Genomic DNA, 13,759 nt, shown 5'->3' with positions numbered 1-13,759 from the left:
CTTTGGTGAACACCAGGTTGAAATGATCTTGCAAAAAAAAAAATGAATTTTTTAATCATTATGTAATGACCTACATAATGTATTTAAAAAATGTGTTTTACCTTTAAGTCTATTGAGTCTGGTACTAATGCAGCTACACCAATATTTTTGTGGCTACTATTTGCCTAGTGTATTTTGTGTATGATCATTTTCAACTCTTCTGTGTATGTGTGGTTTGTAGAGCTAGATTTTATATTTTTAAGCAATCTGACAATTATCTTTTAACTAGAAAGTGTAGTCTATATACATTGCCATAATTACTGGCATATTTAGATATACTTCTATCATATTTTGTGATTCTTCTTCCTTATATTCTTTTGGCCTGATTACCTGTGTTTTTTACATTTTCCCTCCTTCTGGTCTAAAAATGACATCCAATTTCTGCTCTTTTAGAGTGGTGGATTCCACCGTTCTTTACACGTCTTGCTTGCTCTGTGACTCTGACACACACGTATAACTTAAAATCCAGTGTTAGTCACACTCTACGTCCTTTAGTCCAGTCACACACACACCCCAACCATACCTTCTAATATTGAAATTTTATCTTTTAAAATACACACTTAGAAGACATTTTTAAAAGATTTTATTTACTTATATCTAGAGAGAACAGAAAGGAGGCAGAAAGGGAGAGAAACATCAGTGTGTGGTTGCCTCTCACATTCCCCCCACTGGGGACCTGGCCAGCAACCCAGGCACGTGCCCTGACTGGGAATTGAACTGGTGACCCTTTGGTTCACAGGCCAGCACTCAATCCACTGAGCCACACCAGCCAGGTCAACACATTATTTTAAAAAGTCAATTTTCCCTCGGATTTAAGCAATTTTATTTACTTACCATTACTTCCAACATCTCAAGTCTTCTTTTTTAAAAAATATTTTATTTATTTATTTTTAGAGAGAGGGGACGGGAAGGAGAAAGAGTGGAAAAGAAACATCAATGTGTGGTTGCCTTTCATGTGTCCCCTCCTGGGGACCTGGCCTGCAACCCAGGCATGTATGTACCCAGACTGGGAATTGAACCAGCTACCCTTTGGTTCACAGGCCCATGCTCAATCCATTGAGCTGTACCAGCCAGGGCTCAAGTCTTCCTGAAAGGATCATTTTCTTTCTTCTAAAAAAACACTACATCCAAAAAGTTCCTTCAGTACATGTATTTTGCTAATAAATTCTCTCAATTTTTTGTTTGTCTAAAAACATCGAACTTTTCCCATAATTTAAAAAATTTTTTATTTATTTATCTTTAGAGAGGAAGGGAGGGAGAGAGGGAGAGAACTATCAATGTATGGTTGCCTCTCATGTGTCCCCTGCTGGGAACTGGCCTGCAACCCAGACATGTGCCCTGACTGGGAATTGAACTGCGATCCTCTAGTTCACAGGCCCACGCTCAATCCACTGAGCTACACCTGCCGGGGCTAACTTTTCCCGTAATATTAAAAGAGAAGATTACTAGACTTGTGAATCTATGAGAGTATATATCTCCAGCATATTATTCTACTGCCTTCTGTTGTTCCCATGAAAAAACACCCATTGGTGTAATAGTTTTTCCTTTGTAAGTAATTTATCCTTTTCTTCAGGCTACTTTTAAAATCCCCTTATTTTTCATGATTTGAATCATGTGTATCATGGTATGGGTATAATTTTACTTCATTGACTTGAGATTTTATGTTTCCTGATCTGAGAAGTTGGACCTTTTTTATCAGTCCTAAAATGTATGTAGCTATTATCATGTACCACTTTTTCCCATGGTCTGTGTGTAACTTCTTTTAGAAATTCAATTAAAGGTAATTTAGGCCTTATCCTATGTTCTGTTCCTCTTTTATACTCTTCCTCTTGATCTGTCTTTGCTGCGTTCGGTGTAACTCCTTTTAGGTCTTTTAGTCCACTGACTCTCACCTCACCTGAGTCTAACCTGTTCTTTAATTTACTGATCAAGTGTTAATGAATTAATTTGTTTGCAGGATGTTCAGGTTTTATTAACACAAATACAGTGTGCACACAATCTGCCTATGCATTCTCCTGGCTGCACAGCCTGGCACTGGGATTGGAGACTCCAGTGGCCAGCTGGGCTGCTCCGTCCACAGCGGCTTTGTGGTTCTTTGAGGGGACGTTGTGAGCCATCCCAGCACAGTAAGGTTTGTTGCACATCAGCAGCACTTCAAGCTCCTTGACATTGTGGACCAGGAATTTCCCAAAGCCACTGGGCAGCATGTGCTTTGTTTTCTTGTTGCTCCCATAACCAATGCTGGGCATCAAGATCAGGCCCTTGAATCTTCTGCTCACCCTATTGTCAGTGCCTCTGGGTTTCTGTCAGTTCCGCTTAATTTTGACATAATGGTCAGACTCGTGCCGAATGAACTTCTTAGTCCTCTTTTTGATGATCTCAGACACCAGGGTCTGAGGGCAGCCATGGAGCTGAGTAAGAGATGGCTGCCACCTCCGTAGGCAGCGCCGAGGAAGTCCATTTATTTTTTTACAGCTTTGTTGTAGTCTTTACATAAAGTAAACCACACGCATTTAAAGTATACAACGTGTTAAGTTTTCACACATGTACATTTGTGTATGTTCGTGAAATTATCACACAATTAAAATAGTGAGCACGTGTGTCCCCCGCCACCACCAGGTTTCCTCTCACATGGCTGTGATCCTCCTCTCCCGCCCACCCTCCCAAAGTCCCAGGCAACCGCTGATATGCTTTCTGCCATTGTAGATTAGTTTGCATTTTCTAGAATTTTATGCAATAAAATCAACTCTTCAAACCACTTTCAACAAAATTCTCAGGTTGGTGTATCTTGGATAACAAGTGTGAATTAGGGCCTCAGAGGTGTGAGGACTGACTTAGTCATTTGGAATCCTCTGGGGCAGCGTCTCAGCTGTTGATCTTTGCTGGGCGCATTATTTTCTAGTCAAGTCACCTTTGCACTGCAAGCATAGCCCTAGCTGGCTGACTACCTGACTTTACCTGAGGATCTCTGAAATAGTTTGTTATCTCACAGAGGCCGTGGTGTTATCCTCTGTCCCCCCCTAAGCCAATAAAACCAAAGCTCTGTGTCCCTGGGGACTTGCGGTGCCCTCAGGTGGCTGCCACCATCACTGCTCGCTTTTAAAAAAATATATTTTATTGATTATGCTATTACAGTTGTCCCATTTTCCCCCTTCACTCCCCTCCACCCTGCACACCCCCTCCCATCCACATTCCTCCATTTAGTTCATGTCCATGTGTCGTAAGTTCTTTAGCTTCTACATTTCCCATACTATTCTTGCCCTCCCCCTGTCTATTTTCTACCTACCATCTATGCTACTTATTCTCTATACCTTTTCCCCCTCTCTCCTCCTCCCACTCCCCTGTTGCTAACCCTTCATATGATCTCCATTTCTGTGGTTCTGTTCCTGTTCTAGTTGTCTGCTTAGTTTGCTTTTGTTTTTGTTTTAGGTGTGGTTGTTAATAATTGTGAGTTTGCTGTCATTTTACTGTACATGTTTTTTAACTTCTTTTTCCAAGTCCCTTTAACATTTCATATAATAAGGGCTTTGCTTCTTTAACTTGACCTTATCTGAGAAGCACTTCATCTGCCCTTCCATTCTAAATGAAAGCTTTGCTGGATAGAGTAATCTTGGATGTAGGTCCTTGCCTTTCATGAGTTGGAATACTTCTTTCCGGCCCCTTCTTGCCTGTAAGGTTTCTTTTGAGAAATCAGCTGACAGTCTTATGGGCACTCCTTTGTAGGTGACTCTCTCCTTTTGTCTTGCTGCTTTTAAGATTCTCCCATTATCTTTAATCTTGGTTAATGTAACTATGCTGTGCCTTGGTGTGTTCCTCCTTGGATCCAACTTCTTTGGGACTCTCTGAGCTTCCTGGACTTCCTAGAAGTCTATTTCCTTTGCTAAATTGGGGAAGTTCTTCTTTATTATTTGTTCAAATAAGTTTCCCACTGGAAACTTATTGAGGAGAGGCTGTTCCTCTTCTCCTTTTTGTACCCTATGATTCGGATGTTGGAGTGTTTAAAGATATCCTGGAGGTTCCTAAGCCTCTCCTCATTTTTAAAAAATTTTTGTTTCATCATTCTTTTATGACCGGATGTTTCTTTCTTCCTTCTAGTCCACTCCATTGATTTGAGTCCCAGTTTCCTTCCCATCACTATTGGTTCCCTATACATTTTCACTTTATTTCACTTAGCATAGCCTTCATTATTTCATCTAATTTGCCACCAAATTGAACCAATTCTGTGAGCATCTTGATCACCAGTGCTTTGAACTGTGTATCTGATAGGCTGGCTATCTCTACGTTGCTTAGTTGTATTTTTTCTGGAGCTTTGATCTGTTCTTTTGTTCAAGCCATTTTTTTTTTTGGTCTGGTCGTAGTGAGGGGCAGAGCCTTAGATGTTCACAGGGTGGGGGGCAACCCAGTCTCTGTGTTGTAATGCTGTATGTGGGGCAGGGGTCCGAGAGGGAACAATGGCGCCTGCTCCACTCTCTGCCAGATTTCAGTCACTTCCCCTGCTTCATACAAGCAAACGGGGCCCTTCTGGTGCTTATTCCTGTGTGGGTTGGTCTGTACGTTCTAGGACCCTATGGGTCTCTCAGACTCCTGTGAGTCTGAGGGTCTCTCCTGGCACCTCAACCCTCACAGGTGTTTTCAATCAGTGGTTTGAGGCTTTATATCCCCACACTGGGGCCCTGGGTTGGGCTCCCTCTGTCTCACGCCCCAGTTTTGCCTGGTTTATCTGCGCGCGAATGTGAAACCACCTGGTCCGCCAGCCGCCTTGTGCGCTGTGCCCCTCCACAGTCCTCCACCTCAGCGGGTCCGCCTGCTGCTGCCTTGTGCACCTGGGGTCCACCAGCCGCCACTGTGCCACGGCCTCTCTCCACCCCCTACCCAACTCCGCCCCTCCTCCCAGTCTGGATGAATGTGTCTACTTTAACTCCTTGGTTGTTAGACTTCTGTACAGTTCAATTTTCTGGCACTTCTGGTTTTTATTTTGTTTCTAAATTCTTGTTGTTTTTATTTTGGCTGTGCGAGGAGGTACAGTGTGTCTACCTACGCCTCCATCTTGGCTGGAAGTCTCTGTCACTGCTCCCTTAAACACTCGGTTTGTGCTCCTGTCTTGTCTTTGGCCTCTGACAATTACATCTACCTTCTTGAAAGCTCAGATACATGGATTTTTAATAACAGCTTTATTGAGATTTATTCACATACCATAAAACACACCCTTTAACATGTACGACTTAATGGTTTTAGGACATTCACAGAGTTGTGCAACCAAACTCAGTTGTATTTGGAAGAAACTTTGAAATATTTAAGTGTTATTATAGGAGGAGGAATGTTTTAAAGGACATTAAAGGACATTTAGTTCCGCCTTATTCCAGAAACAAAATTCCATTTAATATATTCCTCCAGCTTAGGAGGAATATCCAAGGCTTATTTTATGTTCCCTCCATGGTGTTTTTCAAATACAACCCCCTCTAGTCTGCAGATTGTGAGCAGCTGCCTGACAGTCTCCTGGGGCTTTGTTCAAAAATTTGGAATTTTCTGGTCTCACCTCAAACCTACAGAATTAGAATTGCCCTCAGGGTTTGAGGTTAGGAATCTGGAGTTTTAAAGCCCCTCAGATGATTCAAATCCTCAGCCAGGTTTAGGGGTGAACCATTACACCCCTGTATTTGAAATAGTGTGGGGTCCTCAACATGCATGTCCTTAGATCACCAGTGGCATTGTTTTCTCCAAACAAGAAGGGGATTTTGCACTAGTTTACATGTCATTTTCTCGACATAGTCTACACTATCTGTACAGCTTTTATGTTTTGTTAAAGGAAGAATTTTTCCGATCCGCTTTCCGTATAGTCTTTCTCATGTGTACTCCCGAGGTGCTGAATGACAGGCAAGAAAGCATGTGTTTTAGCACATCCCTTTGAATGGAACCTGGGCGTCTGCTGGCCCCTCAGTGAAACGTGAAGTGTGATTTTGACTGTTGAAGCCCGCAGTCCAGAAGCCTGTGGAGCTGGCCCTCTGCAGGGCGCAGCTGCCCCAGCTTTCCTGGCCGGCCCTGCTCCACGCAGTTTTCTGCCTCATTCATCACGCCAGCACTATCATCTGAGGTGATTGGTCACGTATTATATTTAGCAGCAAACCTTCCTCTGACTTGCAATATGCAAATGTTATTCATCATATGCTGGGCTTGCAGCTGTTGCCCTTTTTGAGGCCCCAGCCGATTTCACTTGGCTGAGCATGTCTTGGGGAGGGTTAGAATGGAATCTTGAGTTACCACACTACGGAAGCCACACTGATGCTGTGTTCAGGTCTGCGCTGCACCCTGTGTGAGATCCACGAGGAAACGGAGGCTGTTTTAGTTAGGCCAGTAGATCCCGATCCACGTTTTTTGAAGTTAAACTTCAGATTTGGAGTACGGGAACATCATTTTTTATAATGCCTATCGTCTCAACACAGGGGCCTGTATCACAAAGGGATTATAAAGATTTGGGGTCATGGGAGTGCTGTTTCATGTTCTGTGAGCAAATAGATGTAACAATATTAATTTGTGTTAATGTGAAGAGGTTTTAGGGACATCTTTGCTTGTGTGGCAGCAGCGGTGGGTCAAGGTTTCTTTACCATTCTTTAATCACCTGGTGTTAATGCCATTAAGATAGTCATAAGAAAAGCTAATTACTTTTATATCATAGTAAGTCTTAGGGATTTTGCAAAGTTGCTTTCCCCTAGTAGCTACTGAATCATTGAGATCATTACCTCCAGGAAAGGAGAGGAAAAAAGGCTAAATGCATTGCAGTGGGGCTTCAACAATTACTGGTCCATTGATTACCTCTGTCTCATTACTTGATGCTGGTTTCTTCCACTGGGGAGAAAAAACAATAACAGAAAAAAAAACAACCCTTGGAAATCCAGTTACTTCTTTTTCCTTCCTCTTTCTCCTTTCCATTCTTTTCCCCCTCCCTCTCTTCCTTTCTTTCTTATATTCATTTCTTTAGGTATTTACTGAGTGCCTTTTTTGTAAAAGATTTTATTTATTTTATTTTTAGACAAAGGGAAAGGAGGGAGAAAGTGAGGGAGAGACACATCAATGTGTGGTTGCCTCTCATGCACCCCCTACTGGGGACCTGGCCCACAACCCAGGCATGTGCCCTGACTGGGAATCGATCCAGTGACCTTTTGGTTCACAGGCCAGTACTCAAGCCACTGAGCCACACCAGCCAGGGCTATCGAGTGCCTTTTATGGAACTATTACAGACTAAGAATTTATCAGTGAATTGATTTCTTGCCTTCATGGATTTTACTTATAAGCATGAAAGAGATAAATAAATAAGTAAATAAATAAATAAAAAGAACAGCTCATGGGCATTTTCAGGTCATAGGAAATATTTTGGATTTTATTCTAAGTGTGATAGTGTTACTGGAGAAACTCCCAGAAACTCAGTTCTTCCCACCGATGCAGTGAAGAATTTCAGGCCAGCGAGCCTACTAGCCTTCTAGTGTGCATGTGAAGTTCATTAGCACTAAGTTCTAATAGGAAAGCAAAGCAAGGGTGCTAGAGCAGGGGTGGCAAGAGTAGGGTGGCCGGAGGCTTGGGTGGCCAGCACCCTGATGGCCAGGGGCCAGGTGGCTAGAAGCTGGATGGCTGAAAAGGATGACCAGGGTCCCCACCACTGGCCAGAGGTTGGCTGGCAAGGGGTCCCCCATGTGGCAAGAGAGCCACGAGGCCAAGAGAAAATGCCAGGAGAAGAGGTCAAGAGAGAGTCGTTTGATCTGAGGACTTATCTATTTGGGGTGGGGGTGAAGAAGTTTACATATTGATTGACAGGTAAAGGTGGTGCCAGCCTTCCCAGGGAGATGTGACTACCCAAACTTAGGTATGGGTGGGGGTCTGTTAGCCAGAATCCTTATCTTGCTCTAGAGTCTGTGTGTTCATTTTGCACATGTGATGGAAGGCAGGCAGTTAACCAGAGTTGTTTTATGGTTTCTTTCTTTGGGCACTGTGGACTCCCTCCCCTGCTCCCTTCCAGGCCTGGGGGTGAATACACAGTCTCAGGGTTTTCCTTCTCCCAGCCAGTGGAGGTGATACACAGACTTTCAAGGGGTCCCCCTCCACTGACACACTCTGTCATAGTTTCACTTGTTGTCCCGGACGCCTGGCAGTCTTATCGGACCAGGCTCAGGATGACTGGGTCTTTGTGTGAGCGTTTGCTTCCAGCCTCCTGTGGAAAGTTCTTTGTTAGATTGTAATGTTGAGGGCCCTGTGTGTATCTCCCCTCTGGCTGCTCATTCTACCCTAACAACAGGAGGCTATTAGCTGGTTGAGGAAAGAGAATGACAGGATGTGATTTATCTTTTTTTATAATATATTCTATTGATTATGCTATTACAGTTGCCCAATTTTCCCCATTTGTCCCTTCCATGAGGTACTCTCCATTCCCTCCAGTAATCCCCCCTTAATTTTTGTCTATGGGTGATGCATATAAGTTCTTTGACTACTCCATTTCCTATACTGTTCTTAACATCCCCCTGTCTATTTTTTCTCTCTTTTTTATTGTTGTTCATCTACAATTGTCTCCATTTTCTCCCCACCACTCCTACCCATCCAGCCATCCCCACCTCCCACCCTCGATCCTATCCCCCTTTGGCTTTGCCTGCATGTCCTTTTTACATGTTCCTTGACAACCCTTCCCGCTTTTCCCGCTGTGATTCCCTCCCACCTCCCCTCTGGTTACTGTCAGTTTGTTCTTTATTTCAATGTCTCTGGTTATATTTTGCTTACTTGCTTGTTTTGTTGACTAGGTTCCACTTATAGGTGAGATCATATGGTATTTGTCTTTCACCACCTGGCCTATTTCACTTAGCATAATGCTTTCCAAAGGATGTGATTTATCTTTTAAAGGGCTACATGGAGATTAAATTGTAAGTGTGGGGGTCATAGTTAAGGTGACTAGTCAGGAGGGGAGAGGTGTTGGTGGCTTAGCAGTGGTAGTGGTGAGAAAGAATTATATTTCAAATCTAGAGCATAAAATGTGCTGACAGTTGGTTATAGAGTATGAAAAATGATGGGGTCAAGAATAACACCTAGATCTTTGGCCTGAGCGAACCACTGAAGGTAGTGGTCATTTATGAGATGGGAAAGGCTTGGAGAAAAGCAGATTCAGAGTAGAAAACTGGAAAATAAAGAGGACATGTAATGTTTAGTTACATATTAGACACTTGGTAATACATGTCTGGAGTTACAGGCAGGAGGCAGGGTAAACATGTAAGTGTGGAGTCAGTAATCTATAGATGATGATTAAGGCTCTCAGAGTGCGTGGGTGAAGAGAAGAGTCTACTGTTTAGACTTAGGGTAATCTAACATTTAGGACTCAAGAAGAGGCAGAGATCCTACCAAGGAACCCGAGAGAGAAAGAAGAGTATTTCACAAAGGTCAACTGTATCAAATGCTCACGAACGGCCAAGAAAAGAATTTACCACTGGATTTAACAGTGGGGAGGAGGGCATTGGGATTAGCGGAGTGGTGGAAACCAAAATCTGATCTGAGAGAGCTCAAGTGAGAATGGAACTAAGGAAGCAGCCACCGTTGTATCGGGTATGACTTTTGAGTTGTCTTGCTGCTGATGGGGCCAGAGCACAGGAGAATTAGGAGGAGGAGATATGATGTCAAGGGAGATTCTTGTTTTTCAGTTTGTTTAATGAAGTTTATCCTTTAAAAAAAAAGAAGAAGAAGATAAAAAATTTTTGAATAGCTAATATATTTACCTGGGCCAAAATGCAAAACGTGCAAGCAGTGAAGAGAACTCCTCCCTTGGCCTCTGACCGCATCCTCCTTCCAGCAGAGTCTGTCAGTAATAACAGCACTCTCTTGTGTCTCCTTCCAGAGACACTTTATTGATACATTTTTCAAAACTAAATATGTGGTAGCATTTAAAACATTATCCTTACTGCAATTCAGTAAATCAGTTTTAAATGTTACTAATATTTTTATCCTCTTTAATTTATACAGAAATAATTTCTAAAAAGAGCAAGAAAGTTCATCTGTTCTATACTGGTTCCATAATGATGGCAGCCATCTGCAAGAGTTGGATCTGTTAGGTTTTCCCTGGTAAATGTGTATATGTAACAAGCTGCTTTTTTCTTCTTTGTCTCCACAGCTGATCTAGCATCTTTAATGGATAAGACATATGACAGAAAGTTGCCTGTTAGTTCTTTAACAATAGCACGGGTAAGAAAACTTAAATATAGGTATTTTCAAAGAAGAAAGTGGAAGAAAACAAGAAAGGTTCTTTATATAGATGAGGCTGTGCAAATAGACAATGTGTTTCATAGGAAATATTTTTCCAGAGTATGGTATGTGTTTCTAGTTACTAATAGATATTTTATGATGAAGTAGCAAATTCTTTTGACTGAAATAAAAGCTAATTTACCAGACTCTGATGTCAGTGATCATTGTTACATATCTGATTTATTTTAAGTTTTCCAGGATATGGTATCCTGTCATATAATATCATGATTTTTTTTGGCTTATATACCCTTTAGAGGAATAGTATGTATTTGTTAATATTGGGAGTTGTTTTTGGTGGCTGAGAAAGTCTTTAAAAGAATGTATGTTAATGAAGAGCAATGGAATAGAGAATAATATTAGGCTAGGAATCAAGAATAGTAATTGATAGTGACCATTGCTGAACACCTTCTCTGCCATCTATTGTACTGGTTTCTTAACATACATTCTCATTTTTTAATTCTTACAGTGCTGTAGGTGATAAGCATTATTATCTCCTTTTACATGCAAGCCTCAGAATGATTGATAAATTTCTCAAGTTCACCAAGGTCCTAAGTGGGAAAATTGGGCTTCAAACCCAGGTGTCTGTGACACTGAAGTTTTTTCCCCTCAGATACTATCTGAGCTTGTCTTTATCATGAATTAACTTTGTGACATTGGGCAGTTTGGCCCCTCTCACTTTCCCCATTTCCAAAATGAGGACAATAGTAATCTCCCTTTCAGGGCTGATGCAACGCTAAAAGGAGATCTTAGTTGTGAAAGCTCTTTGTAGAAATTAATAGCACCATAAAATCAATGTTATTCTTAAATCTGGAAGAGGAAAAGGAAAGAAACAATTCTTTTTAGTTTGGGTTCTTTCTGTTTCTTGATATTCTCCCTTTAGTAAGGGAAGAGGTTAACTATGTCGTAACTTAACTTTTATAGACTCATAATGTTCAGATTGCAGGGGATCGGAAAGACCATCGGTTCTCCCTTTACATGATGGCTAAAATCTCTGCTGTCATAATACCTGATACTGGTTTAGGCAGCTCTGCAGAACTGAAAAAGTTTTCATACACATTTCCTCATTGCAGCCTCAGACCGTTGAGGCAGGTGCCTTTATTCTGTTTGTGCAGATGGAGCGACTAAGTTCCAGAGGGGCTGCGCCGTCTGTTTATGTCGTGCAGCGAGCGATCAGAGAGCTGGTCCTCAACCTCAGGTGCCTGCGTTTGCACCGTGTTCTCTCTGCCCCTCAATGAGACTTCTAAACCAAGTCAGTCTGAGGGACTTGTAGAAAGTCTGCCCCGTTTTATTCTCCTCTCCCTCTTTATGAGGTTTTAATTGTGTTCACCACATGCCATTATCTCCTAACCCCATCTTTCTGAGTCTCTACTTTAGGATAGAATCTATCCTTGGAATAGGCCTTTGTGTTTGCTTGTTTGGTTTAGAACTAAGGAGCACACTAACAGATTTTATGGTTCAAAGGGAGACTTAGTTGGTTGACTGGTCCCTAGCAGAACTTAAGTGAGAGTAAGAAAAATGCTTCCAAGATTGAGTTCTCAAATTTAGATTTTCATCTCTTGAGCTGCATTTTTTAGCCATTAGAGTTTTCAGTCTTTCAGATACATCTTTTCATGACCAAAATTGCTCTATACGAAGAAAAAGATAAACCACTGGGTATTTTGGTTTGGATTAGCACAGAGGGGCTTTGAGAATGGAGTCACATCACGTGAACCTTATTCCAATAGAAGGGGTGTTTGGTCTTTGTAAGATTTCTGTGTGAATGAGACCCAATATATGGCATAATTTGTATTCAACCAAAGGTTTTTTTTGTCTTTTAGTTTGTGGACAACATTTCATCTCGAGAAGAGATAGATCATGCAGAGTATTACCTGTACAAGTAAGTTGGCCGTGCCAGTGGGCTGCATACTCTCCTGCCTCACACCTCTTTGTAACACAAAAGGTGATATGTATTATATATAATTTTCCACGCCTGGCTTTTTAAGTATGTGTTTTAGCAATTTTTCCCTATATGTACACAAAGAGCTTCCTCATTTTTTTATGTCTATGTAATATTCCATACTATGAACATAGTGTTTAAACCAGTCCCCTGTTGATGGGTCTTTAGTTGTTTGTGCTTTCTTTTTGTATTATAAACAATATAGTAATTAATAAACTTATACATATATAATTTTGCACATAGTCCTTATAAGTATTTATGTTTGTAATTTCAATGGCTGTTTCCAAATTGCTCTCTTTTGTGGTTGTAGCTGGTTTACATTCTCACCGACAGTATATGAGAGAGGCCTGTTTTTACAGCTCGGCCAATAGGAGTCATACTTTTGGATTTTTTGATAATCTGATAGATGAAAAATTGTATATTTATCTCTTCTTTTTTATTCAGAGGTAAATATGCTCTATATATACTACTTGGCACCTGTTATTAATTAATACTATTTTAAATGTTTCTGCACTACGAGTTACTTCATTCTTTCTCTCAGCTGTGAGCAGCCCTATTGTGAACTGCACACAGACACACTCACCCACGGGCACAAGAAGCATGTTCAGTTCAGCACCGTCTACAGCAGCAAAAGCCTGGAATAACCTCAAACTCTGTAAATAAGTGACTGGCCAAATAAATTGTGGCTTATCCTTATAGTTGATACTCTGCCTATCAAATACCTGTCTAAATGGTACCTTATGACTAATTTTTATTGTGTTTCCTTATTGTGATTTTAAAAATCCGATTTATGATTTGTTCCAAATCCTTGGTTCCAAAATTAGCCAGATATTGAAGTTTAAAGTGTTTCCAGTAAGCATTGTGTTAAAATTTCCCATTTGAGCCTGCTTTGTTTTGATCATGAAAGTTTCCATTATTTCCATATGAGTGCATTTTTAAAAGCTTTCTTTATGTTAGTGAAAACTTACTCAATTTCCTTTTATTTTATTTTCAAAATAATAATGAGACTTTTTCTCCTGTCTGAATTGGGTGAATTCTACCACCTTTTTGCCATTTTCAGTTTAAATATACATGTCAAGTAGATTAGATTCCACACTGTAAAGAAACCTTTATTTTAAATCTAAGGTTGCCATTAACAGTGTCCTAAGTTTAAATTCTAGGTCCTGAAATCGTAACTGTGAGTGCCCTCCTACACTTCGTTAAGATAAACATAAAAGGATCCTTGGATGAGAGCAAGCCCTGCCTTCCTTTAGTGCTTCTTTGGCCTTGGTGGGCTCCTTTGATAGTTATTTCTGCCTGTGGCAAAAGGTGTATTTGGACTGGCATCTGCCCAGTTCTCATTATTTTGCTTTATTTATGGCAAGTAAAGAAAATAGTTCCAACTTCTAAGTAGAAACTATTTCATAGAATTCTGTCCTGTGGAACACAGTGCCATGGTCTTGGAAGAAATGAGTACCAAGTTTTCTTCTGTCCCGAAGTACCTCTGGAACATATCGTTGATTTCAGTGGTTCAACATT

At 41.1% G+C, this 13,759-nt stretch overlaps 1 protein-coding gene and 1 pseudogene across 1 annotated transcript in view; one reads left to right on the top strand and one right to left on the bottom strand.

Annotated features, from left to right (window-relative positions):
• MRPS27 (mitochondrial ribosomal protein S27) overlaps positions 1 to 13,759 on the top strand; it is an 80,060-nt gene that overhangs the window by 11,895 nt on the left and 54,406 nt on the right. The window contains exons 3-4 of the mRNA XM_037149061.2: positions 10,175 to 10,245; positions 12,123 to 12,181. Coding sequence (XP_037004956.2) covers positions 10,175 to 10,245; positions 12,123 to 12,181 — 130 coding nt within the window. The remainder of the gene's footprint in view (positions 1 to 10,174; positions 10,246 to 12,122; positions 12,182 to 13,759) is intronic.
• Positions 2,043 to 2,488, bottom strand: LOC119052073 (60S ribosomal protein L32-like; annotated as a pseudogene).

Source organism: Artibeus jamaicensis, unplaced genomic scaffold (assembly GCF_021234435.1).
Source record: "Artibeus jamaicensis isolate MK-2021 breed Jamaican fruit bat unplaced genomic scaffold, CSHL_Jam_final scaffold_369, whole genome shotgun sequence".
NCBI classification, from domain to species: Eukaryota; Metazoa; Chordata; class Mammalia; order Chiroptera; family Phyllostomidae; genus Artibeus; species Artibeus jamaicensis.
The sequence above is the reverse complement of the archived record's forward strand: the minus strand, read 5'-3'. Positions and strand labels throughout refer to the sequence as shown.